This window comes from Symphalangus syndactylus, chromosome 20, assembly GCF_028878055.3.
Source record: "Symphalangus syndactylus isolate Jambi chromosome 20, NHGRI_mSymSyn1-v2.1_pri, whole genome shotgun sequence".
NCBI lineage: Eukaryota > Metazoa > Chordata > Mammalia > Primates > Hylobatidae > Symphalangus > Symphalangus syndactylus.
The window spans coordinates 45470319-45497143 of record NC_072442.2 but is presented as its reverse complement, the minus strand read 5'-3'; the positions used below and the strand labels follow the sequence as shown (position 1 = coordinate 45497143).

Below are 26825 nucleotides of genomic sequence, written 5' to 3'. Positions count from 1 at the left end.
AAGCAAAAAGAAAGTTAAAAATAGTGTTATTCAGCCTAGAGCAAGGAAGACAAGGGCACAGCTAGACTTTAGTTCATGACTGATCGGTTTGAGAATGATTCTTGCTTTTCTCCCCCTGCACTCTGAATAGGAAGAAGTTGACCTTCTGCTGCATGAGAGACTGGAGTTAGATGTTACCCAGTGTCCTGCGGCGACCAGATGCCAGAGTAGGAATCTAAGCTGAACGTGGCCCTGGGTCCTACTTTCTCGGCACGTGATCCGAGGTGGCCTTGGGAACCCTACCTGTTCAGGAATGGGGGGCTATGATCCCAAAGCTTCTAGCTGCCAGTTCTTCCCAGGCCCCCGCTTGATGCTGCTATTTCTTTCTCCATTTTTTCTAGCCTTTCATTTGTTTGCCTGCCCCCAACTGCTTCTTTTATCTTTTCCCCTTTTCCCTTAACAAGCAGGACTTCCAGAGCCCGATGGATGGATCCTCCCCCAGTTCTTCCTCCCGCCCCCCCCAGTCTGTGAATACCTCCAGGCCCAAGCACTCTGCAGGGGAAGACAGGAACAATCATTACAGGCTCCTGGCTCAGACCCAGCCCCAGCCAGGGGAGGGACTCCCAGCACCGGCCTTGCTCAGTCCCCTCCTGCCCCAGGCTCGGCCAAAGGGCACAGGGGTGGGAAAACAGCCCAGGAACACGGTGCCCTGGGACCAGACAGGCTAATGGTTTTGTCCAGGGTTCTGGAATCTTTTGGGAGGTGAGGAGAGGCTTCTTTGGCTTCAGCCATAAAAGGGAAGTTGGGTCTCCCGACTTTTGGGAAAATGCTTTCCTATTCGCCTGGCCTCCTGCTTTGCTGGAGCCAGAGGAGGGGCACAGCTGTCTTTGTTGGAAGAGCCGAGGAAGCGAGGAAGCGGAAGCGGGAGGGCCAGGCCTCCACCCTGTTTCCTCACCATGAATGGAGCTGGTCCTGGGTGCTCCTTTCCTGCCTCCAGCACCCCAGTTGTCATGCTCCCTCCCGAGCCAGAGGGGACAAGGAGCGGACAAGTCACAGCATGGCCATTCACAGACAGGAGAGAGACGCAAGGTTGGTGTGAGCTCCCTGGAAGCCCCAGGATGTGATCTTTAATCCACGCTCCTGGCCCTGCCTCCCCACCCCCAGCCCAGGTGGCGTATGTACAGGATGCTGTGTGGAGGCCCAGGCAGAGGCAGCCTCCACTCCTCCCTGGGTTCTGCCAGGGTAGGCACTCGCCAGGGCAGGGCAGGAGGATACAGACAGCTGGGAGCCAGGGTGGACTGGTCACAGGAAGTCTCATGTTCCCCACCCCATATACACGAGCACACACAGATATGCCCATATTTGCAGAGGTATTCACACTTGTGCAGAGGTGTGGATCCAAAAGCTGTGCCCAGATGCACTGTACCTGTGTGCACGGGTGCACCACCAGAGGACAGATGCCTTAAGGCAGCGCAGCAGTAGTGCAACACCCAGCCCTTCCCCCGCCTCGCATCAGCTTACAGGGCTGGTGGAGCAGAGCTGGCCGGAGGGGCCCCTCCACTCAGCCCTTGAGTGGGCAGTGCCAGCTGGAGCTCAGTGTGCGGACCCCACTGCTGTCGGGTGCATCCAGCTACCCAAAATGGTGTCAGCAGGTCCCAGGCCTGTTTGCCCCTGAGGGTGGTGTGAATAAACAGGGAGCGATTCCCTCCACAACGCCTCCTCGAAGGTGCCCCAGAAACAGGGGCTCAAGCAGGCAGCTCATGGGCCCTGGGGTGTCAGAACTCCCTGCCGAGTGAGGGCAGGGCAACCCTGGTGACAAGAACTGTATTCACTTGTGGCTTTCATCCATTAGGTAGCTGGCCCCCATCTTGCCCCTGCCAGCTACCTTTTAGGGTCAAGGAGCCAGTGCTCCACCCTCCCAAGCAAGGGTCATGAGGGAGGGCCACCGGCAGGACTGTGTGAGAAGACTGAGGAGCTGTGCCTGGCTCTGCCTGGCTCTCAGGCTCGCTGCAGCAGGGATGAGTGGGGGCACGTAATGGGGGAAACATCTGTAAACTTACTACTCGGCCCTGGAATGGGGGTAGGGAGTGGAATAGACTTGATGGGGCCTTAAGGACTTCTAGCAGCCTAGGATCATCCATGAGACCTCCCTTTCCTACGTCCTCTTTCACATCCCAGGCAGAGACCCTAACCCTCCAGGCACTGGGCCACCTCTGGCCTTCCCTACCTGGGAGAGTCCTCCCCAGAAAGATGGCCCAGGTGGGGACATCTAGGCCATACCAGGGGGCACCTAAACCCTGAGTCAGCCCCAGAATCACCCTTCTTGAAAGGGGGAAGGTGCCATTTTATTACAGGAACTATATATTCTAGATCCCCCCCCCCCCCAAAATCCATGTGTCCTGACAGGGACAGCAGGACAGTTGTTTTAGAATTGTAGACGATCTGGGACATGTGGTTGCCGTGCCCATAACCTAGGCCTTGGGCACGGCACAGGCAGCTTTGGTTTGAATCAGCACTCATACTTCCTCTAAGCTCAGCGGGGCCAAGCGGGGGCTAGCTGGGATGCCCAGGCCCCGCCTGTGCTCAGTGACAGGACTCCGGGTGTGGTCATCCCGGGGGAGGGTCTGGGGGATGGCCACACCTCAGTTTCTCCGGGCCCTCCTGTAAATGTCAAAACATCCCCACATTCTGCCCTGGCCCCAGCACCCCCGAGTTTACATTCATCGATTAAGATTCAGTTTTTAAAAATGTAGATGTCAGCCCCGTCCCCCTAGGTCCCAGAGAGGTAAGACCCTGGTCTCAGCTGCCTGGTTGCAAGGAGGGGCCATCCAGGATAGGTCCACTGGTGGCTGCCTGGGGGCATCCCTCCAGGCCCCCCCCTGAGTTGAGCTGTGGCAATCCATGAGGTGGAAGCTACATTCACACGGGGGAGTGGGTGTGCAAGGCTGAGCCGCAGGAGGTGGGCGGGGGACTGTGGAGGAAGTGTCCTCCAGGCCTGGTCCACCCTGGTGGTGCCAAGGGCAGGGCCACAGCCCCCACCCAAACCCCTGCGGAGCCAGGAGTTGAAGGGTTTGGACCTGGAAGACATTTGCATGGTGCCTCCCTCCGTGGCTGGATGGGGGCAGCCTCGTGGTTCAGGGCCGAGACGGTGGGTGCCAGGCTTGGAGGGAGGAGGGTGGCACTTAGGCCCCTCCGGACCTGGAACGGAGAGGGGGCATCAGGGGAGGATGTGAGCAGGGGCCACGGGGAGAGCCCCCCAGCAGGGCCCCGGAGCTCAGTGCTGGGCCCAGGAGGCAGGCCGCAAATCACAGGCTGGCCGGGGAAGGGATCTGCGGGAGGTCAGACAGTGGTGACATGGAAGACAAAACAGATGGGACGCACAGGGAGGGCCCTCCCGGGGATGGGGACTGCCAGGGGCGCAGCTCCAGTTCCACCTGGTGGCAGGGGAGGGCCTGGCCACAGCAGGGCAGTCGAGAAGGACGTGGCCTGAGCGGGCGAGGGCGAGGGCAGCTGGGACCTTCTTCCCTGAGCAAGTCTCTCCCACCCCTGCCGGGACAGCCTGGCAGCAGGGGTGGGGGAATCAGCCCCTGCTCCCCATCAACAGAACGCGGGGTGACGAATGAGATGGAGGAGACAAGGACAGCGGGAGGGATGACGTGGCCGGCATCACACTGGCCCCTGCTGGGTCGGGTCGTACCTTCCTCGGCGAATGTTTCTGCAGGGGAAGGATGGTGGAAGGGGAGAGGAAAAGGAGACATCTGACCTTTTGCTTCTCTCAGGGAGGGGACTTTGGCTGCCATGCGACCCCTTGCCCCAGAGCGGGGCCAGGGTCCCCGGGGCCTGGACACTAATGTAACAGCCAAGGGAGAATTACCCAGGGCGCCCACAAAAATGCATCCCAGTTCCAGTTCTGACTCTGCCACTAACTCAATCATGTGACCTTGGGCCGTGGGTTCCTCCTCTGCACATTAAGGGGGTTAGACCAGCACAAGGACCCCAAACGTAGACACGCACAAAGCATTATAGGCTGGGTGGGGACTGGGGACCAGAGGACACATGCCTGGCTTGGGCAGCCCCTGCCCAGCTACACTCTGTGGCTATTTGGGGATGCTTAGAGGCACGCTGGGGCTCAACCTTTTCATGTTTCCAGAGCTGGGAATCCGAATTGCTAGTGTAAAATCTCCTGATTTCTTTTCTCTTTTCTTTTCTTTCTTTCTTTCTTTCTTTCTTTTTTTTTTTTTTTTGACGCAGTCTTGCTCTGTTACCCAGGCTGGAGTGCAATGGCGCGATCTCAGCTCACTGCAACCTCTGCCTCCGGGGTTCAAGCAACTCTGCCTCAGCCTCACAAGTAGCTGGGATTACAGGTGTGCACCACCATGGCTGGCTAATTTTTGTATTTTTAATAGAGACGGGGTTTCCCCATGTTGGCCAGACTGGTCTTGAATTCCTGACCTCAGGTGATCCGCCTGCCTTGGCCTCCTAAAGTGCTGGGATTACAGGCATGAGCCACCTCATCTAGCCTAAAATCTCTTAGTTTCTAAATGTTAAGCCCTGCAGGCTACTTGGACCTATGACGTGTGAGCTCTGGTTGAGTTTTCAGGGAGGGCCCCTCAGATCCACCACTCAGGGGTTCTGATCCCCCCTCAAAGATGCCGGGGGGCACAGGGTGTGTGTGTCTCTTACTTAAATCCCCAGCCCGTGCCGCCCAGGACGATGGCTGCAACCAGGACAGCCCCGGCGATGGAGCCGATGATGATGTTGGTGCCGCTGGGACCTGGGGAGGATGGCAGGGCTTAGTTGGCAAGGACAGGCATAGACAGCGGGACAGACAGACCCCCCTCGGCCAGCTCCAGCCTCACCTTTATATCTCTCCGTCTCCCCCGTGGGTGGGGACGTGGGCAGGGGGTTATGGATACTGCAGTCTTTGCCTGTCCAGTCTGGCTGACAAATGCACTTCCCTTCATTGCTGCAGACCTAGAGGCAGGGCAGGGCCAGGAGAGGTGAGCAGGGGCCTGTCCCCTCTTGTAAGCTTCTCCCACCATCCCGGGCTCCAGGCAGTCACCCCGTGGTGGGAGCAAATCCGGCGCTCCCCACTGCCGGGGCAGGTGCTGAAGTTGAAGGCAGAGGCTGGCAGGCAGCGATGGTCCAGGCACAGCATGTTAGGCCCACAGGCTGTGCCATCCTCCACGTAGCTCAGGTCAGAGCCATCAGCCAGCTGCACATGGCCTCCCCTGGGGAAGCGACACAGCCAGCCTCAGCCCCCTGTCTCCTAACCCCCAGAACAGCTGCAACTTCCCCTCCCTAGTCTTGGGCCTGGCCAGCACCTGCAGTCCAGCTCCTTGCCCTGGTGGTAGAAGGTGACACTACTGATGTCTCCCACGAGGTCCCCTAGCCGAGGAGCTCCAGAGATGTTGACACAGAGGAGGAAGCCACACAGCACGTCCCTGTTGGGGCACATAGAGACTGTGAGCCCCAAGTTTGACCTCAGACTCAACTACTGAACTCTAATCTGCCCTCACCCTGCACCCTGCCACCTGATTTGCCACGTGCCCGCCCATTGGGACTGACAGGCTCCTCCTGGGAGAACCTGCTACCCCATCTCTGAAAAGTGTCACACCTGCCCTGGAGCTGAGAGGCCCTCTGGGAGCCTCAGTACTCACTGCTTACTGCACTGGACCCAGCCGGATCCCTTGCGCCCACAGCTCCCACGCTCCGTCCCCTCCACATTCAGCTTCTCGTAGCAGAAGCGATCAGCAGCCGCTGTGGGGAGAGGATGCCAAGTGACCCCACGCACCCCAGGACCCACCCCAAGACCTCAGGCCTGCATCTCCCACACTCTGGCCTGATCCCCAGGCTGCCTGCCTGGGTCCCTGAGATCCTGGGGAGCTACACACTTGGGGGCCTGTTCAGCTGGAACCCACTCTCCCCAGCCTCTCAGCTCTGGGTCCTCCGGAGTCCCCACTCCCAGCCCTAGCCAGACTCACCATGGCCCCAAAGAACCTGGCACTGCCGGTCCCTGGTTTTGCAGCGACCTCCGTAGCAGCGGCCCTGAGAGTCCAAGAATTAAGAGACAAGGGATGGAGATGCTGAGTAGTCAGAGTGGAGACAAGAGACTGCCCTGATTCCCAGGCTTGGGGGGCAGCCATCATACCTGCTCATGGTCACAGTAGTAACCGTCCAGCTTGTGCAGGTTAGGCGGGCACTGTGGAGAGAGGGGTGGGGTTGAGCGGAGCAGCCCCAGGACTGGAGCTGAGGGCTGCCCCAGGGAGGAATGCTGGGGTGCCAAGTGCCCCCCATTGGGGGCTCATGCCACAGGGCTCTTCCACGCCTAGGACAAGCGATCTGTCTGGTTCTGGACCCAGACCACACGGATTTGCAAGCCCCAGAGCCGCTCCAGCCTCCCTCCCTCGTAGGGCTGGGAGATAAATGCCCGGCATGTAATTAGGCTGTAATAGATGTTAACTAATATTATCATCTACGCTGATCCCTAACCTACACCAGGCACCGGACCAGGCGCTGGGAATACCAGCCAGACGATACATTCTGGTTTAATGATTGAAGGAACAAGGCCAGGAGCATGAAGAACCCGTTTCTCAGATAAGAAAACTGAGTCTTGTCAGTGGAGGTCGATGCCAGCTGTGGAGAGGAGGGGAGTGCTGAGCACTCGTCCGGGAAAACCAAATCGACAAGGGTAGGGATTGCTTGGCCCAGGGCTCCACAGGACGGCGGGGCAGGGCGGACCTGGCTAGAGTCCCCGGTGCAGGTCTCCGCGATGTCGCACTCGTTCACGGCCTCTCGGCAGGACACACCCCGTGGCTCGTACTAGGGAAGAGACGCGCTCCCCGGGTCAGGCAGGATGGATACCTCGGCCCTGCCCTCCCCAGGGCCCCCGCTCCCTGGGCCCCCACATCCCCGGACCCTCCAGCTCCCCAGGGCCCCGTTTCGGGCCTGTTATTTCCCTGCTCCCACCACCTCTTGGACGCTCCCCACCTCGCTCCCAGCGCACTCAGCACCGCCCCCAAACTCGCCCACGTTCCTGCCGCTCCTTGATCCTGGGTAGCCTTCCCTTCCCGCTCCTCGTAGCCCCGCCTTCAACATCCTTCAGCCCCTCCCCTTGCTCCCCATTGGCGCTGTCTTCGCATCAAGCCCCGCCCCAGAGGCCTCCGTCCCCGAAGGCTCCGATTCCCTCCCTAGCTCCCGCCCCTTATCTGAAGGCCTCCAATCGCTCCTCCTGCGTCCTGGCCCTGCCTCCCGGCCGGTCCTGCTTACCTTGCAGCGGCGACAGCACAGCCCGTCGCTGCACATGGCGTCGTGAGTCAGGGTGCATTTCTTGCAGCAGTTGCCACCTGCGCGGCTGCACTCCTGAGGGACGCGGGAGAAGGGGAAGGAGGCGGGCGAGCCCTAATTCTCCCACTCGGACGCTCCCTCGTGCCCACCCCCGCATCCTGGTTCCCCACCTGGCGCCCGCACCACTGCTCACCTGCACCGAGCCGCAGTCGCACTCCTCCCCTGCCTCCACGAAGCCGTTCCCGCACTCTGGGGGGTCCAGGAGCTGGACCGGGAGGACAGGTCGGGAGTCTGGCCCGGACCCCGCCCAGGGCCCACTCCCATGCTCCCCGCCGCGGGGCTGGTACCTTGAGGGGCTTGTTGAAGAGGCAGCTCCCACCACCCTCCTGCAGAAACTGGTTGTACTCGTCGATGCTGCAGCGCGAGAACTTGCGGGGCAGGTAGAACCTGGATAGGGCGAGGGGAGGTGCTGCTGGCTGCTCCCCTCCAACTTACCCTCACCCCTCTCAAGGCTAGGGAGGGGGTACACTGGGGGACTTGGTCACCATCGCGAGGAGGCGGAGGATCTGCCCCGGGATTGCACCAGAATCCTCCCGCCTGTCCCTGTCGCTCCCGTCCCCTGCGCTGAACCTGGGGACTCGCAGCCGCGCTGGAGGGAAGGTGTCTCCATGCGAGGCTTGGGCGGCGCCCAGTGGCCACGATGCGCACTGCAGCCTGGCCGGTTTTGGTGTCCCAGCAGGGAAATCTGGGTCTCCCGGGGCAGTGTTTGCGGAAAACTGGGCTTCTTGGGATCCTGAATGGTTCTGTGAGCTGGGCCTCTTGAGCCCCTGGTCCAGACTGCCAAACAATGCTCGCTCTAAGACTTCCCTCGCCCAAGACCTTCCCCCGGTTTGTCCCCAAGAACTCACCCAGTGTCCTCCATGATGCAGCCCAGCCAGATGTCTGGACACTTGCAGTCCCCTGAGGGGTGAGCCAGGCGGATATGAGGGAGGCCAAGGACCACCCCTCCCACTGACACCCTCCCGTGCCAGAGCTGCTGGGAGTGGGCCACACGGGGGCCTCCGGGGGCGGATACCTGCCGAGCTCCGGTGTTTGTTCCACATCATGCCCAGGTTCTGTCCCAGCGTCTGGGCAAGGGTCACGGCCATCGCCCCCATGTTGCCGTACTGGGGGTGGGGAAGATGGGGCACAGATGTCTCTACATCTTCCAACAGGCACGTCGTGCCCCTGAAGCCCCTTTCCCTTAGCCGCCACCCCAGCCATGTCCCCTCACTGCTCACCTCGTTCACACCCCCGCCCCGGGACAGGGAGCAGATGCCCCCCACGTAGGCTGCCCCGCTGCTGGTGCTCTGGAAGGTCCTGCCCCTGGAAGGGAGTGCGCTATCAGGATGGCCTCCTGCCCTCCCCTGTGGCTCCCTGGGTGGTAGTGGGGCCTTGGGGAGCCCCTCACACTAGAGTCCTTCCTCGGGAGGTGAGCCTGGCCCTTTACATCAGCCTTGGTGACCCCAGGCAAGACCCTTCCCCCTCTCCTTGGGTTCTTTTTTTTCTTTTTCTTTTTTCTTTTGAGACAGAGTTTCACTCTTGTGGTCCAGGTTGGACTGCAGTGGCACCATCTCAGCTCACTGCAATCTCCACCTCCTGGGTCCAAATGATTCTCCTGCCTCAGCCTCCCGAGTAGCTGGGACTACAGGTACACGCCACCACGCCTGGCTAATTTTTGTATTTTGAGATGGGGTTTCACCATGTTGGCCAGGCTGGTCTTAAACTCGTAACCTGAAATGATCCACCCGCCTTGGCCTCCCAAAGTGCTGAGATTACAGGCATGAGCCACTGCGCCTGGCCCCTCCTTGGGTTCTTTTGCCCATAAGGCAAAGGAGAGGCTCCAAGTAGACCATCTCTAGTTGCAAGGCCCTTTTATTAGATTTTTTTCCCTACCAGAGCACTGGGTCCCTGAGGAAGGGATGCTGGGACAGTTTGAAAGGGGAAAGACAGAACTAAAGGGAGGTGAGAGGCAGAAGAGGACCACAAGGGCATCAACCTCAGATTCAGGGGATGATGCCCAGCTGTCGCATGTGGCTGGGGGGAGGTGGCAGGTGCAAGGTGAGCCCAGTCCCCAGACTCTGAGAGGAGCACCCGGCACAGGGCAGGTGTTAAGTAACCCTAAGCACTGTAGCAACTAGCAGAGGCTGGCAGGAGGTGCGGGGTGGGGGACTCACGAGAAGAGGTGGGTGGCATCACTGGGCTCAGGCAGACCCTCCCGTCGGTAGACCATGAGCCGGGCCAGGGTCTCCAGGAGGTCATCCTGCACCTGGATCTTGTCCCCATCTGCCCATGTTTCCATGGCAACCAGGACGATGCGAGTGTTGAGCTGCTCCTTGTATATCTGGGGAGAAGATGAGGGGCCTGGAGGGTGGGAGTGGGTGTTGGGGCCAGGGCTGGAGGAGGGCCTGTCTGTTCTCTCCAGGAAGTGGGAGCCAGGGGCTGACAGTGCCCCCTAATGTGTATGATGGGGTGGGGGGCATGAGGAGGAGGGAAGGGAGGGAGGGAGAGCTGCTTACCACATCGGCCAGGTTCACCACGGACTTGGCAAAGTTGCTGGTGAGGACCACCGACTGTCGCATCTGCTCGAACTGGGAGAGAGAAGAATGGGAGGAGGGCGAGCCTCTTCGGGGGCCTCCCAGTGTCACCCCCCGTCCCTGCCCTGGCACTCACCAGCTGGTGGTCATTGATCACAATTAGCTCCACATACTTGGTTTCACTGTGCACTGTAGGGTGGCCCCGGCGGACCTGGGGGGTGGGTGGGCACTTGGAATCAGTCCCTTCCATGTCTGACTGATCTCATGGCCAAGTCAGGAACAGACTTGGTGGGGATGGGGGGGTCTGGACTCCAGCCAGGGACAGTGCCAGCTCCCCACTGGCAGAGGGTCCTGTCCCTCCTCAGCTTTGGAATGAGGGCAGGCAGCCTCGGTTTGCCCAGGATGGGGCCTCTGTAGATGCCAGCATTAGGGAAGGGGTGGGGGCTTCTCCCAGACACGGTCCCTGGCCCCCAGCCACATCCATCTGAGCCCTCCTTCGCCCCAGCCATAGACGAGGGTGCCCTCCTGCTCTGGGCCACGGCCTGAGGTCTCTCTGCAGCCCGAGGTCTCTGCAGCCCGAGGTCTGTGCGGGCCCCCGTACCTGCCTTTTCCTTCTCAGCCTCGGCCGGTTTGGAGGAGCCGACTGGGCAGGTACAGCAAACAGGCAGCCTGTGGGGAGGGGCAGGTGAGGGGGGCACAGCCGGCCCCTCCCCACCCCCCTTCCCTCCCTTACCTGGTTCCCTGCATCCAAGGGGATCTGGGAGGAGAGGGGTCCGGTAAATGAGGTGGGGAAGGGGTCCCTGCAATGAGGGGACATTAGTTCTTGGGGTGCCAACTGGGTCTGCTCCAGGCCCACTTGGGGGGGCCAGATCCAGCCCTCGCCTCCACCCCACCCTGGGGTGACCCAGAACTGGCCACAGCTCCCATGTCAGATCTGATCTCCCAGATGCTCAGATTCCAGGGTCAAGACCTGGGGGCACCCTGAAAGACAGGGGCAAAGGACATTGGAGCCCAATGGGAGGTCACTTATGGGACAGAGGGGACATTGGAGCTGGGGGCACAGGGGGAGCTGGGGCACAGGAGGGAGGGAGGGAACCAGAGCTGGGGTCACTGAAGAGGGCAGTGAGGCTGGGGTTACTGAGGGAGGAGCAGGAGGAAGAGGTGGCAGCAACAGCTGTTGGGACAAGCTTGGCAGGTCCATCAGAGAGGACGGTGAGGGGTTGTGCGGGCCTTACCTGAGGGGCTCCCCAAGGTCCAGCCACCTCTTGGGGCTCCACGATGTAAGTCAAGTTCCCATCAGAGAAGACCCCACTGTGGAGAGAGAGGCGCAGCTCCCCTCCATCCCCAGGGCTGGGCCAGAGGCTTCTCCAGCTGCCCGGACCCTCCCCATACTCACTGCAGCCCCTGGCATGTGGAGAGGGCAGCAAAGGAGTGCGGGTTCCCCCGGAGCTTCCCCTGGTAGTAGCAGTGGTCTCCAGCCCCCTGAAGGAGCAGAACAGTGAGCAGAACGCTGGCATGAGGCCGGAGGTAGCCAACGGGCCTCAAGGCTTTTTAGGGACCACTGAAGCTGCCCTGTCTGCAGGTGGCCACAATCCCCAGGTATGTCTGGGGCTCTGGAGCCTGTTTCTAGATGGTTGGTGCTCCTAATTTGCTGTGCCACCCTGGGCAAGTTCCTAGCCCTCTGGAGTTAGGAACCTCTGGGCCTCCTTCACCTCATCTATAAAATGAGGAAGCTGGACTGTAGCAATGGTTTTTGTTGTTGTTGTTGTTGTTTTTGAGACAGGGTCTCGCTGTCACTCAAGCTGGAGTGCAGTGGCGTGATCTTGGCTCACTGCACCCTCTGCCTCCTGGGTTCAAGCCATTCTCATGCCTCAGCCTCAGCCTCCCGAGTAGCTGGGATTACAGGCATGTGCCACCACACATAGCTAATTTTTGTATGTATGTATGTATTTATTTATTTATTTTTCGAGACGGATCTTCGCTCTTGTTGCCCAGGCTGGAGAGCAATGGCATGATCTCAGCTCACTGCAACCTCCGCCTTCTGCGTTCAAACAATTCTCCAGCCTCAGCCTCCCGAGTAGCTGGGATTACAGGCATGCACCACCATGCCTGGTTAATTTTGTATTTTTAGTAGAGATGGTGTTTCACCATGTTGGCCAGGCTGGTCTCGAACTCCTGACCTCAGGTGATCTGCCCACCTCGGCCTCCCAGTGACGGGATTATAGGAGCCCGGCCTACAGCAAGGGTTCTTAGCCATTTGCTGGGGCTGGGGAAGGGAATCCTTTGAGAATAACAGGCAATGTTTATTTAGCGCCTACCATGTACCCAGCACTGCTCTGGCACTAACCATATATTACCTCATTTAATCATGTACTCGCCCCTAACATCACACACAACCTCATGCACTGCCTCCCAGGATGTCCCTGGGCCTGTGGTTGGCTGAGGAGTGATGGGCAGCATGTATCCTCCTGGCCAGACTCGTGGGTTGGGGCCGGGGGGGACCAGTGGCACCCTCCGCCTCCAGCTCTGCCTCCTGCAGAATTACTTGTGCTCCAGTTACTGAACAGGCGGTGGGGGGGTGATGGGGGGTTAGACAGGCTATTTATAGACTCTCATTCATTTTCAGGCTCTAGAGCCTTCAGGGCTGGGACTCTGGTGTCCCAGGCAGCTGGGATTTTCGGGGCCTTGATACTGAGTAAGAAGGGCCTTTCCTCAGCTGCCCCTCTCAGAAGAGTCTGGAGAGGGGGATTCCTGGCAGCCTGCTCGGAACAATGAGTGTCCCTGTAGGCCCCATGCAAGGCAGGTGGGCTGGCTGGGAGTCAGAGCTCTGGGGCCAAGTGAGGGGAGCTCAGGGCCCCATGCACTCAAGTTGCCCACTGTCCACCCTCAGAGCCTCCCGGGTGGGGAGAGAGGGAAGGTGCTGAGGGGCCAGGCCCAGGACCCCATCTCCAGCAGCCACCTGTCCCTAAACTTGTGACCACAGAACCACAGAAACAGCACCTTCCTTCCACCCCTGGCCCTGGTCCCCTGCAGAGGCACTCACCGTGCTGTGCTGGGTTGTTCCCTCCCGGCTGAAGTGGCGCTCCACGTATTGCGAGGAGAGGAGGTGGCTGAGACAGAGGGGGCAGCAGGAAGGGAGGTCACAGGCGAGGTGAGGTCGGGCTTGAGGCCTGCCTCAGGCCAGGATCCAGGTCCCCTCTGCCTGGGCCCAACCCCCAGACCCCCAGCAGCCAGGCCCCAGCCATGCCTCCCCTGCCCCACCACTGCCCTTCCTCCTGGGCTCAAGGCCACACTCACTGGTTCAGCTCCAGGTCCAGGGTGAGGTTTGAGTTGAAGGCTGGGATGACGAAACTCACCTGGGCCAGATGGACAGGCTGGCGTGGGGGGAGGGCAGAGGGGGAGTCAACCCAGGGAGGCCTGAAGGTGGGAGTCGGGGGGACCCCGGGACCAACAGTAGCCCTGGGGAGGGGGCGGCCAGCCCTGGCAACTGAGGGGACCATTGATTTGGGGGCAAGATGCTTTGCCCAAGCTTCTCTTCCTCCATGACCCCACTCCTTTACTAGTGGGCAGAGGCAGGAGTGCTCAGCCCTGGGCACAGCCCCCTTTCTGCCCTCTGGGCCCGGGCACCTGCGCATCCTCTCTGGGGCTGGGCTGCAGGTGCAGCCAGGATGGAAAGGGGCAGCCCGGCCAGCCCTCTGCCTCATTATGCCCTCCTGGCCGGTGAGGGGCACCCCACCATCAGGCAGAGTAACAGGAGGGCCCCAAGAGTATCATGGGAAAGGGACAAACAGGAAATGGGAGGCAGGACCCTTGCTGCCTGTCCCCCTACACTGGCCCCAGCCTCCATCTACATAGGAGGCCTCGGACAGGGGCAAGTGGGTGGGAATGGATGGCTGGGCCCCCGGAAACTGGGCGATGGGCAGGTGCCATCATGTTGGGAGGAAGGACTTGGCTCCTCTACCCCCAAATCCATTGCCCTCTGCCTCGCCCAAAGCAGTTCATCTTTAATATTTCAATCCTATGGTTAATTTTTAAACATGGAAGTTTTCCTGATAAATTTTTCAGAGTGCAGTGGGGCTGGAGGCTCCAGGTTGCCACGGCAACGCACCAGGCCCAAGCAAGATGGCGGCCCCCCAGGCCTGGGCGCTTGAGGATGCCTGGATCACAGTAACCCCGGGGCCCAGGAAGGGCTGAGAGGACTCAGGGCTGGGGCCTTCTCCACACCCCTTGTTCATTCCAGAAGACTGACTCCAGACCCCAACATGAGGGTCACCCACTCTGCCCTGCAAATGGGAGGCTTTTGTTCACTGCCTGGCCTTTGTGGTGGGGATGGCAGGTTGCAGGAAGGAAGAGAGCCCCAAGGTTGTGGTCATGAAATCCATAGCCTGTGCCTTGTCGGCTTCTTCCTCAACCACCTCATCACTGCTAATCTTTACCGAGCACTTCTTGTGTGCCAGGCCCTGGTCTAAACACTTAGAGTATTGCCCTGTTTGATCTTCGCAGCAACCCTATGGGATAGATTACTGCCATTCCCATCTGAAAGACAGGGGATAGGCACAGTGGGATTGACTAACTTGCCCAAGGTCACACAGCTAAAAAGTGGTGGAGCTAGGGAGTCTGCTTCTAGGGCTGTCTCACCCCAAAGGTGGAGTAAAATGGAAGAGGGCCCAGTGTCCATGAGAGGTCCTGGGAGAGAAGCAAGCGGGGGCCAACAGCCAGGGCCTGGGTGGGCAGACCTCTGCGCCCCAAGGACACCGACTCACCCTATTCCAGGCTGACCAAGGCTCCCAATTCCATCCTGAGGCCCTAGAGCATTGATCAGCCCAAAATAGAAAGTCAAGGACAAGGAGTCACCACATCCTCTTCCCGGCCCATGGCCTGAACCATCCTGGCCTTCCCCTGCCCGAGACTGTTCCTGCTTGTTCTATCTGCCCCCCGCCAACAAGCCCCTATGCCAGCCCCCTCCACAGCTGCCTAGAGGAGCACCCTGCCAGACCCCTTGCCTCAATGCTGCTCTCTCTCCGTGCAGCTCCAGGGATGACCCAGCAACCTCTCTGAGCCTCAGATTTTCCTACTGAAAATGGTCAGATGAGCCCAGATGCGAGGCCAGGAGGTTGGCTAAGTAGTGGTACCATCCTGGACCTGGAGATTCCAGCAGAGTCTGCCCTGGCACCAACAGAATCTCCCTCACTCAGGAGGTCTTCGAGCCACCCCATCGAGCCTGCTTCCTCTCTGCAGAGGCCAAGCCAGCCCCCACTCGGGAAAGCCACAGCTGATGGGGGAGCAAGGCCAGATACCTTAGGACCCTCCTTGTCCACCACCTCCTGCCACCTGCTGAGCTCTCACCCTTTCCCCATCTGGTGCAGCTGAGCCCAGCAGGACACAGGGCTCAGACCAGATAAGCCCCTGGGGCAGTGCCGGGGCAGCTGGGGCTGGGGGCTGGGCCTGGCTGGAGGTGGCCCAGGAGGGGGCTGGGAGAGCCCCCAAAGGTGGTAGGAGAAAGAGAGAGACCACATACCAAGGCGTGTTTGCCTGGCCTGGCCCCATGTGGGGACACAACCCTGTCCCTGGTTTGAGGAAAGAGATGGGTCAGACAAACCTATCTCAGTCCCCAGAATCTCTGTGGCCCTGGCACCTGGGGAGTGGGGAGGGGACTCCTGCTGGCACAGAGTCCCAAGACCGCCCAGCTTTAGGCCAATGTTCTTTTTTTTTTTTTTTTTTTAGATGGAGTCTCGCTCTATCACCCAGGCTGTAGTGCAGTGGTGTGATCTCAGCTCACTGCAACCTCTGCCTCCTGGGTTCAAGCAATTCTCTGCCTCAGCCTCCCGAGTAGCTGGGATTATAGGTGCCCACCACCACACCCGGCTAATTTTTTTGTAGAGACAGGGTTTCACCATCTTGGCCAGGCTTGTCTTGAACTCCTGACCTTGTGATCCACCCTTGGCATCCCAAAGTGCTGGGATTGCAAATGTGAGCCACCATGCCCAGCGAATGTTCTTTTTTAAAATTAATTAATTAATTTTTTAAGAGATGGGATCTTACTATGTTGCCCAGGCTGATCTTGAACTCCTGGGCTCAAGCCATCCTCCCACCTCAGCCTCCCAAAATGCTGGGATTACAGACTTGAGCCTCCATGTCCGGCCTAAGCCAATGCTCTATCAAAGCCAAACTGTGCTCCCTACCTGGCCCTGCTTTCTGCCCCTGCCCTGCCTCTGACCTCATCCCTTTGTCCCTCCATCCCTGGGGGGAGGGGCCTTTGGTCTTGAGGTCATGCCAGCCCTCAGCTGACCCTGTGCCCTGCACTTGTCTCTTGCTCCCCCGGCTGCCCAGGCTGTCACATGCTCCAGCTCATTTGATCTCAACCTGCCTAGGCTGTCTGGTCCTCATTTTACAAACGCCAGGATGAGGCTCAGGGAGACACCTGGAGGTAACTGGTCCAGGGTCATGGCTGGGTGGCTGGGGAGGTGTGGGGCTGGATCTCACCCTGGGGCTGGAGTTCGTGTCGCCACAGCAGCTGTGACCACCTGGCAGGGGTGACCACCCCTTCCACCCGAGGCTCCTGTCTGGCTGGCCCACCCACTCTCCTAGACATCTGCTTCAGAGGGACTGTGCCTCGTCCTCTCTGTACCAGATGTGGGGTGCAGACAGAAAAAGGCCAAGATTCTGCCAAAGACCCAGAAGCACAAATACAGGTACCTGGGCTCTGCCCCAGACCTACAGACACAGAGTCTTAGGAAGGGGGAGACTAAGGAGGCTTAGGATTCTCAAATGCTCCAGGAAATTCGAGAAGGGAGACTACTGCTCCCCACCACTTCCAGGCATGGCCCTTCACACGCTGACCCCGAACTCCTGCCCCAATCTCCCTCTCCTCCCCACCCTCATCTGCACAGCCTGCACCTGCCAACCCATGCAGGGCTTTGGCGCCCTCCACCTCTGGGCCTTTAAGCACACAGTAGACATACACTTCTTTGATCACTGATTTGGCTTTTCAGGTGGGTGACCTTTAGTTCCCTGGAGCAAGGGCTATGCCTACTTTTTTCCCCGCCCACGGGCTCAACACTCATGTCGAATGGAAAGGCATCGCAAGGCCTGAGATAAGCTGCTTCATGCCCCCGGCCTCGGTTTTCCCCTCGGTAAAACAGAATTGTTGGGCCAGGAGCAGTGGCTTACGCCTGTAATTCTAGCACTTTGGGAGGCCAAGGTGGGCAGGCAGATTGCCTGAGCTCCGGAGTTCGAGACCAGCCTGGGTAACATGGTGAAACCCTGTCTCTAGTCAAACAAAAAAGAAATTAGCCGGGTGTGGTGGCGTGTGCCTGAGAGGCTGAGGCAGGGGAATTGCTTAAACCCGGGAGGCAGAGGTTGCAGTGAGCCAAGATCGTGCCACTGCACTCCAGCCTGGGCAACACAGCAAAAAACTCTGTCTCTACAAAAAAAAAAAAAAAAAAAAAAAAAAAAGAAAAGAAAAACCAGGATTGCTGTGAGGATTAAATAAAAGCCCTTTTAAATGTGTTATCATAAGGGTCAATAATAATAATAACAAGAAGGAAGTGTAAATGTTCCAGCTAAACAGGGCTTTGAGGAACTGCATAAACGACTCCTTTGGATCACCTACTGTGACAGGGACATGCCAGAATGGTGGCCTTATGCTCCAGATCTGGGTGGATGGTGTGATTTACCTGTCAGGTGTCTCACCTGAGGACAGCTTTCTGGAATCCCCTCCCACAAGGAGATACCACCACCTTGTGGGCCGGATGGCTGCAGACTGGGGAGGAGCCAGAGAGGCAGAAGCGCCACCTGGGAGTATGTCCCAGCTGGGAGGAACCACCCACCCACCCACCTGCCAGCTCCCCCCACCCGCCCCCAGCAATGTGTTGGGTGCTCCATTTATTAAGAGGGCATCGGGATTCCCAGACAATGAGAACAGCCAGACAAATTTCCAATGATGGGATTTGACCTACATTTTTGAGAACAGAGCCACCTCCTTACAGGGTCATCAGTCCCTCTGGGGACAGACTCTGGACAGCTGGGTTCCTCTAGGCAGCCAGGAGGTTGCTTGGGTGAGGCCAAGCCCACAGGTCAGAGTCCTGCTCATGTGGTTTTTTCCCTGGACCCCACCCTGAGCCTGACAAGTAACCCCTAAATATCCTGGCTCCTGTTTCTGACACCCAGCCCTCATGCCAGCACCAGGGCCCAGCACCCTGTCCGGACACTCAGAGATGTTGATCATCGGCTCTTTTGCCAGATCTCGGGCTGGACACCTGACATTCATCATCTCGAGTCCTCACAGCAGCCTGAGAGGTGGAGACTATGAGCATCCCCATTTTATGAATGAGGAAGGTGGGGTTCAGGGGGCTGAGTGGCTGGCTCAGGTCACACAGAAGCAGGGGAGCAGGACCTGCACTAAGGCTGTGCCACCTCAAAGCCACAGCGTGCAGCCTCTCACACCAAAACTGAGCCTGCTGAACTCTCTGGCATGGCAGGGCTCAGTTCATGCCCCCACCTCGCCCCTGGGAACAAGCTGGGCCCAGCACAAATCCTAGCCCTGGCTTCTAGCCGTGTGCCCCAACCCAGGAGAGAGCCGCAACTTCGGCCACACAGACTGTAGCGTGGCCTTGGCTCTAGTGGGGTACCACGGCCCCAGGCACAGACCCTGGTGCCCCTGTGGCACCATGCCCATGACTCCCATCTTCAAGAGCTGGGGGCAAACCTTAGTCAACTGCCCTCCACCTTTCTGCAGGAAGAAAACACAAACACTGTTGCAGCACACGCCCACCGTGGAGGGCTTCTGGGGTGGCGCGTCCAGTAAATGCTGGCCTGGGCAGCTCTCACAAGAGCTTAGCCCAGAGACTAGGGAGGCACCCCTCCCCTAGCTGGCTCAGATGAGCTTCTATGTACCAGGTCTGCGACCTCCTCACCCCTGACCTTAGTCACCTCCCCATGTCCTGCCCTCTCCTTGTTCCCAAGGAGTCTGGGTCTCCCCAGGGGCAGGCATAACCCATACAGCAGCTTGGTGCGAATCAGAAAAAGGGGTCCCAAGGCCGAGTGAAGTGGCTCACACCTGTAATTCCAGCAGTTTGGGAGGCCAAGGCGGGTGGATCACTTGAGATCAAGAGTTCGAGACCAGTTTGGCCAGTATGGTGAAACCCCGTCTCTACTAAAAATACAAAAATTAGCTGGAAGTGGTGGTGCACGCCTGTAATCCCAGCTACTCAGGAGGCTGAGGCACAAAAATCGCTTGAACCCGGGAGGCAGAGGCTGCAGTGAGCCGAGATCATGCTGCTGCACTCCAGCCTGGGCGATAGAGCGAGACTCTGTCTTAAAAAAAAAAAAAAAAGAAAAAGAAAACAGGGCCCCCCTGCAAGTCAGAATGCATGTGGCCCCATAAGTCCACAGATTGCATTCAGCTCACTTACCCCTTGCCCAGTCACCCTAGTGCAGTGAACAACCAGCCCAGCTGTACACGGTAGTCTTGCCTGACCTGCACCACCCCTCAGCTGCAGGCTCCCTGGGACCACAGGTTTCTGCACTCCCAGAAGCTCCCCCACTTCTCTGGGCCTCAGGCCTAGCCTGCTTCCAGGCTGGACAGAAGTGAGGGGGTTGAGTGCAGTGGCAGAGAGAGGGCAAGGGTGCGTCTGTGTCTCTTTTCCCTTCAGCCCTGAGCAAGAGGTGGCAGCGTGCTGGGTGAGAGCCCTGCTTTGGGGATCAGTCTTGACTCTGTGCTCAAGTGCTGTGTCACTTGGGGCAGTTACGTTGCCTCTCTGTGCCTGTTCCTCCATCTGCGAGATGGGAATAACAGCCCCACCTCTGGGAGCTGTGATGAAGATTAAATAATTCCACGTAAAGGAGTGCCTGCCCCAAAAAGGCCTAGTAAATAATTGTAATTTCTCTACCTTGTTCTTTTGTTGTTGTTGTATTGTGTGAGACAGGATCTCACTCTGTAGCCCAGGTTGGAGTGCAGTGGTGCAACCATAGCTCACTGCAGCCTTGAACTCTTGGACTCAAGCGATCCTGCAGCCTCAGCCTCCCGAGTAGTTGGGACTACAGGTGCGCACCACCATGCTTGGGTAATTTTTTTTTTGGTAGAGACGGGAGTCTCACTATGTTGCCCAGGCTAGTCTCAAACTCCTGGTCTCAAGCAATACCCTGACCTTGGCCACTGTGAGCCAATGCACCCAGTCTAACTTCTCCAGCTTCTAATTCCTTCTCGGCCGCTGTATCTCTTCCCCTGTCCCAGTCGCACCTGCACCCTTGCCCCTCTCAAGCCAGGAATCCTCAGCACGTAAAGCTCTTTCCCATCACCACCTCCTGGTAGTATGTGAGACTGAGATATGTTACCATCCTGATTTTAGGGAACAGGAAACTGGGGCTCAGAAAAGTCAAACGACCTGCCCAAAGCCACAGCAGCTCAGCGCCCCAGGCCCTGCCAGCCAGCATGTGCCCCTGGACTCGACACATGACCAGAGATCTTGCTGCTGGCTCCACACCGGCTAGGCTTGAAGTTCCAAACCAGGGCAGTAAGTTAAGGCAAAAACCAAGCAGTGCCCGGCTGGGGTACTTGTGGCTAGGACACACACGGGCTCAAGTCCACACTGGATCCACCATCAGACCCCGTGGCTCTGACGCCAAAAGCACTCTAACCCCAGGGAGAAATGCCAGGTGGGAGATTGAGGGTTTGCCATATCTCCTTGCCATTGGGGAAAATATTCTGGATGTGTCTTTTTGTCTCCTTGCTCTGGGCGGAGTTGGGAGACTGCCTCCTGGACCCAAATCCAGAGAGCCCTGGAGGCAGAACTGGGAAGTGCCCTGGTGTGGAGAAAACTCCCAGTTCCACTGCTTAAGATCTAATTGACTTTGGGCAATTTACTTCATCCCTCTGAGCCTCAGTTTGCTCATCTGCAAAATGGGGCTGACAAAAGTTATAAGCTGCCGGGCACGGTGGCTCACGCCTGTAATCCCAGCATTTTGGGAGGCCGAGGTGGGCAGATCACCTGAGGTCGGAAGTTTGAGACCAGCCTGACCAACGTGGAGAAACCCCATCTCTACTAAAAATACAAAAAATTAGCCAGGCATGGTGGCGCACGCCTGTAATCCCAGCTACTCAGGTGGCTGAGGCAGTAGAATTGCTTGAACCTGGGAGGTAGAGGTTGGGGTGAGCAGAGATCACGCCATTGTACTCCAGCCTGGGCAACAAGAGCGAAACTCCATCACACACACACATACACACACACACACACACACACACACACAAAAGTTATAAGCCTTAAAGAGTTGTGAGAAATAAGTGATGTAGAGTGCATACAAAGCTTGACAGAGTGGCCCATAGAAGTCCACAGCTTTGGTACCTCAGGGGAAATTGAGGCACAGATAAGAGAGGGCCTGAATCAAGTCCCTTGAGGAGGTTGCCACGAGGGCTCTAGGAAGTCTCAGTCCCAGAGAGACCCCAAAATTGGAGATAATCACTGCCCAGCAGATCCATGGAACTCCATTTCCTCCCCCCAGGCCCTCAGCCACCCCTCAGAAGTATCTGGAATCGGTGGATCACATATACACCTCACATGCACTCACTCACCTGCAGAACAACACAGAGACCCCCAACCCAAGCAGTTCAACTGCACCCATCATGACCTTCCCACGCAGCAGCAGACACCACCACAGCCCAGAACCTCCTACCCTTTGCCGCCTCTGTCTCTGCGCCGAAAGGGTCAGGCTGAAGGAGCGACCTGCCCAGTTGGAATACCTGACTTTTCATCCCTACCTGACTCCAGGCTTTTCCTCAACTCTGTCCCCTTTCCCTGCGGTGACATCCCTCCCTGACTCAATCTGCACATGCCTTAAAGCATAAGCCAGAGTCCCAGCAGTCGGGCGGACCATCAGTTCTCCCACAGCGTAACCACGGGGTGCACAGTTCACAGGTAGGGAGTGACACCAGGCAAGACAGCCAGACTCAGCGGCCAGGACACCCCATCCCCGGCCCTGGGACCGCACACCTCCCAGGGAGCCTGGGCAGTTGCTGAAGGCAGCTTCCACCCCCCACTCCACCCCCAGTGCCCGCGGGCCTTGGACCATTAGCCCCCTCCCCCTGCCCCTCTGCACGGCCCTCAGTGATGGTCCATCTATTATGCATGCTCCCTTCCTGCTCCATCCATTTCATCAGTATTCTCCACCCCTGCACCACCCCGCATCCCCCTCTGCTCCCCTCCCTTAAGGGCTTTTAACCAAGTACATTAGGCAGGGCCAGATGCCAGTCTGACAGATGTCTGTAATGTTAGCCTCCGTTTCCCTCCTTCCTCCCTCTGCCCAGCCCAATTTACCTCCCACCACTCCCCGCTGCCAAAACTTCCCAGGCCTCAGTTGTACCCCTCCTCTGGGTCTCTCCCCTACACCTCCTGTTTGTGCTGGGCCTTTGCCGGCCAACCTGCCCTCTGCTGCCCTGTTGGCCTGGCTCACTTTCAGCTCCAGCTCTTGGAGCACTGGGGCGTGCTGAATGAATATTCCATCTGGGTGATTATTATTCACATGATATTAATTAATTATTAATTGCAATTAATCTCCTTCATGCCTAACCTTCCTCTGGGAAGCAGGAGGGGCCTGGCAGCTGAAAGGGACAGTGGGCAGGCAGGTAGAGCTGGCCTGGGGCCTCGAGTTATTTTCCAAGGCCCCACCTTCAGCCAGGACAGGAAGGAGAACAACAAGCCTATCTGGGCACTGTGTGGAAACTGAGGCAGGAGCAAGCACTAAGCTGTTCCAAGAAATCCCGCTGAGGTGGCTGTGGTGAGAACCTGAGAGCCCTAATCTCTGACTGGAATCTGGGCTGCCTCTCCCTGCCCCCAACTTGCCCCATCCAAGCCCTGTTTTGAACAGAACTAGCTTTGGCCAGAGCAGAGCAGGGGGCCGTTGGAAGGCTGACTCAAAGCAGACCTGAGACCTAGGCATTAGGGGTCCCTGAACACTGAGGACAGGGGACCCTGCAATAATGGGAGGGGGCCCTGGGGCTGGGCAGGCCTGGTGCTCCCCACCAGTGGGCTCCAGCACCCACCTGATAGCCCACTGTATGGAAGCGGACCCTGCGGGGCAGCTGCTGAGCGGGGCTCCAGCCCTGGCTACCCCGTGGGCTCCCTGGGGCTCTGAGGCCTGCTTCAGTCCCTGGCCTCAACAACCAGCCCCACTCACCGGGCCCCCTGGTGGCTCCTGGCGGACCCTGGTGTCCAGCTGCTGCTTTCGGACCTCTCCCCCGGAGCTCTCCCTGACCAGACGGCTGGGTTCCGTGACCTCAGGGGCTCCTGGGCCCCCCAGCTGGGGTAAGCCCCCCCATCGCAGAGCTCCAGCAGGACCTTGGGTCCCAAGACCTGGGGAAACAAGGCCATGGCTGCAGGCAGCTGCCCACCCTGGGGCAGAAGACTTGGGAATGGGGTGAGCATGCCGCATCCCCCACTCTGGTGTGGCCCCTGGAGCCCTAGGGCGATCCGGGTGGGAGGATCTGGCTGCCCTGCAGAGGCAAGAGCCCGCGGGGAGGGGGCCAGGAGCTTCACTCCCGCCCAACCGTCACGACTGCCCCCCCAACCGCCCAAACCCGCAGAGACCTGCAGAGCTGGATGGTCGGCGGCAGGGGCAGGGACGCGGTGGGCCCGGCCAGCTGGGGACAGGTGGGTGGACGCACCTTCCCTCCTCTCCCGCTCCCCTACCCTCCCGCGCTCCGGACCGGCTGTCACCCCGAGCACCGCAGGAAAATGTGGCTGCAGCAGCAAGTGCCGCACATCCCCGGGCGGGGGCAGGGAGGGGGCGCCGGGCCGGGCGGGGGTCACTCACCGGGCGGGGGGAGCAGCGGCAGCAGCAGAGCCGCGAACGCCCAGCGCCGCAGCAGCCTCATGGCTCGCTCATTCCTCTCGGTCCGGGGGCTGCGGCTGCGAGCGGCGCGGGGAGGGCGGGAGCAGGGCCGGGGGTGGGGAAGCGCCGGCTGCGGATCCGGGGCGGGGGCGCGGGGCCGGGCGGGGGTCGCAGAGCGGTGGGGACGGCGGGGACGGCGCCGGGGCTCAGTGCGCTCCGGCCGCGGCCATCCCGGCGGGGCGGCAGGGCCGGGTTAAGAGCGGAGCGGCGAGCACGTGAGCCCAGGGCCCGCCCTCCGCTCTCCCGCCGCCCCCCGGCCCTCCCAGCCCCGCAGGGCCCGGGCCGCCGCCGCGGCAGGACAAAAGAGGCGTCGCCCCGGAGTCCCTCCCCGCACCTCGGGGGCTCCTCGGCAGGTGCGGGGCGGTGGCGCTCCGTGTCCTCATCCCGCGGCCCCTCCTGGGCCACCTCTGCCTGAGCATCTCCGAGGATTTGTAGGGGAGGGAGGCAGGGGACGGGGGACCCCCAGGGTCGACCAGGCGACTGCCCATCTGGGGCCGGGGGCTGGGGCGTGGCTGCGGCGCCCGCGTTCGCCCCTGGGTCGTGGGCGAGGCTGCCCCAGAGAGGCTGCCCCAGCCCCAGCTTGGAGCGCCCCGCTTGACCCCAGGCTGTGGAAGCTGGGGTTGGAGAGGGCAGAGGATCTTTGCGAACGCCGGGCTCTACGCCTCTGGGATTTCTTGCACCTTCGCTACGGGTCGTGTCACTGCGGAGTCCTCTCATGCCCGCGGTCCAGACCCCTTCCCATCGGCTCCTTCTCCCCGCCAAAGATGCCCCGGCCTCCAGGAGGGCTTCAGGGATCGCTGTCACTCCAACCATCAGGAAGGGCTGGCATGTCCATCTGGGTTCCTGAGTCTCTCACAGGCGCCCTGTCCTTCCTCCTAGATAAAATATAAACTAGCCAGATCACTTACATGCTGCTAGCATGCCCCATGGCTCCCCCTCCCTTGCTAGTCCCAATCCTTAGGAACAGAAGACACCTCTGGAGCCCCCCAGCATTCCCTCTCTGGTCAGACTAGGCTGCCCTGTCTGCAAAATACTGGACCTCCCAACCTATGTCCCCAGCTATGCCCTCCACCCAGCTCCTGGGGATGATGGGTCCCAATACCAGGGCTGGGACCTCAGACTTCTGCTGGGGGTGCTGAAGGCCAGGTACCTGAGATGGTGTGGGGTGTGGTAGGGCATGGTGGGTGGGCCGCTGAGTCCCCACCCTGACCTTTTTGGTACCCATGCTAGCGGACCACAGGTCACTGAAGAACAAGATTGGAGGCAGGGAACCCCTTCTGGGTCCTCTGCTTCCCCAAGGACCCAGGGCCTCGGCTGGGGATGAGGGAACTGCCTCTAGCTTGTGACACCCCCACCCCCTGCTCTATTTTAGGCCCAGGAGAGGTGAGAAGGCGATTTCCCAGGAGGCACTGACATCAGTGCAGGGAACGAAGTGACTCCCCCCATCCCCAACCACCTGCCATGCCAGACCCAGATGCTCAGTAAGGCTGAGCCAATTCTTCCTTCGCTCTGGAGACATCTTGAGAACCTCCTCCAAGATGTAGGCACAAGAAGGCTCCTGGGAATGAGGGCCAACTATGTGGTATTCCTGGAAACTCATGATGAGCCCAGAGGGAGAGATTGTACTCCCCATTTTACAGATGGGGAAACTGAGGCTCTGAGAGGTTATGTGAGCTTCCCAAAGTCACACAGCTGGTCAGTGAGAGGCACGTCCCATACTCCAGGGCCCCACTCCTCTTAGCCACCCCTAGTCCTACTTCCACTTCTGCCCTCCATTTGGGACCAGAGGGGACTGGTATATGTGGTCCCATGCACCCTCACCACACACCCCAGACACGAAGGTGTCTGTCCTGCCCCAGCCTGCCCATGTCCCAGGGCCACATCAGCAAGTCCTGATCAGGAATGCCCCCCAGTAGGCTGGGTGAGGTTTGTCATTTCACAGTGGGGGCCCGGGGCTGGGAGAGTCTGGGTCCTCCAACATGTTCAAGACCACAGAGCAAGCCCAATCTGTGGTCCAGGCCTCTTCACCAGGGGCATGTTCCTACCACATCAGTGGCCCTGGGACCCTAGACTTCCTGTTGGGGAGACCTGATGAGCCCTAAGAGTGACTCTCCCTGGTGGCACCCTGGGCTAGTTCCAGTGGAGACTCAGTCATATGGCTCCCTGGCCCCTATAGCCACTTATATTCCTGGGTTCCCCGGCTCCCAGCAGATCTGGCTAGAACTTACTATTTTTTTTTTTTTTTTTTTTTTTTTGAGACAGAGTCTCGCTCTATTGCCCAGGCTGGAGTGCAGTGGCGCGATCTCGGCTGACTGCAACCTCCGCCTCCCGGGTTCACACCATTCTCCTGCCTCAGCCTCTCCGAGTAGCTGGGACTACAGGTGCCTGCCACCACTCCCGGCTAGCTTTTTGTATTTTTAGTAGCGACGGGGTTTCACCGTGTTAGCCAGGATGGTCTCGATCTCCTGACCTCGTGATCTGCCCACCTCGGCCTCCCAAAGTGCTGAGATTACAGGCGTGAGCCACCGCACCCGGCCAGAACTTACTATATATATGTATTTTTCTTTTGGAGAGTCTCGCTCTGTCACCCAGGCTGGAGTAAAGTGGCGAGATCACAGCTCACTTCAACCTCCACCTCTGGGGTCGAGTGATTCTCTTGCCTCAGTCTCCCAAGTAGCTAGGACAACAGGCATGTGTCACCATACCCGGCTAATTTTTTGTATTTTTAGTAGAGACGGGATCTCACCATGTTGCCCAGGCTGTCCTCAACCTCCTAAATTCAGGCAATCTGCCTGCCTCCCAAAGTGCTAGGATTACAGGTGTGAGCCACCGTGCCTGGCCTAGACCTTTTTTTTTTTTTTTTTGAGATTTTTGCTCTTTTTTTTTTTTTTTTTTTGAGATGGAGTCTTGCTGTGTCACCCAGGCTGGAGTGCAGTGGCGCCATCTCGGCTCACTGCAAGCTCTGCCTCCCGGGTTCATGCCATTCTCCTGCCTCAGTCTCCCGAGTAGCTGGGACTACAGGTGCCCACCACCATGCCCAGCTATTTTTTTTTGTATTTTTAGTAGAGACAGGTTTCACTATGTTAGCCAGGATGGTCT

At 59.0% G+C, this 26825-nt stretch overlaps 1 protein-coding gene across 5 annotated transcripts; it reads right to left on the bottom strand.

Annotated features, from left to right (window-relative positions):
* Positions 1-1069: 1069 nt before the first annotated feature.
* ADAM11 (ADAM metallopeptidase domain 11) lies at positions 1070-23897 on the bottom strand. 5 transcript variants are annotated; one of them, XM_063629160.1, is made up of 27 exons: positions 23649-23897; positions 23013-23188; positions 13140-13216; positions 12886-12952; positions 11239-11324; positions 11078-11153; positions 10576-10642; positions 10444-10511; positions 9979-10053; positions 9825-9896; positions 9483-9649; positions 8547-8631; positions 8342-8432; positions 8175-8226; positions 7614-7713; positions 7460-7531; positions 7249-7341; positions 6721-6801; positions 6131-6181; positions 5964-6027; positions 5640-5739; positions 5304-5423; positions 5042-5210; positions 4839-4953; positions 4663-4753; positions 3677-3694; positions 1070-3177 (listed from the first exon to the last, which is right to left on the bottom strand). In XM_063629160.1, exons 1-27 carry the CDS (start codon positions 23707-23709, stop codon positions 3162-3164), a joined length of 2310 nt encoding a protein of 769 aa, XP_063485230.1. In that variant the 5' UTR covers positions 23710-23897; the 3' UTR covers positions 1070-3161. The 5 variants fall into 5 exon arrangements, with proteins under 5 accessions (XP_063485230.1, XP_055111880.1, XP_063485231.1 ...); XM_055255905.2 differs by having other exon boundaries at positions 1070-3694; XM_063629161.1 differs by lacking the exon at positions 3677-3694.
* Positions 23898-26825: the final 2928 nt, after the last annotated feature.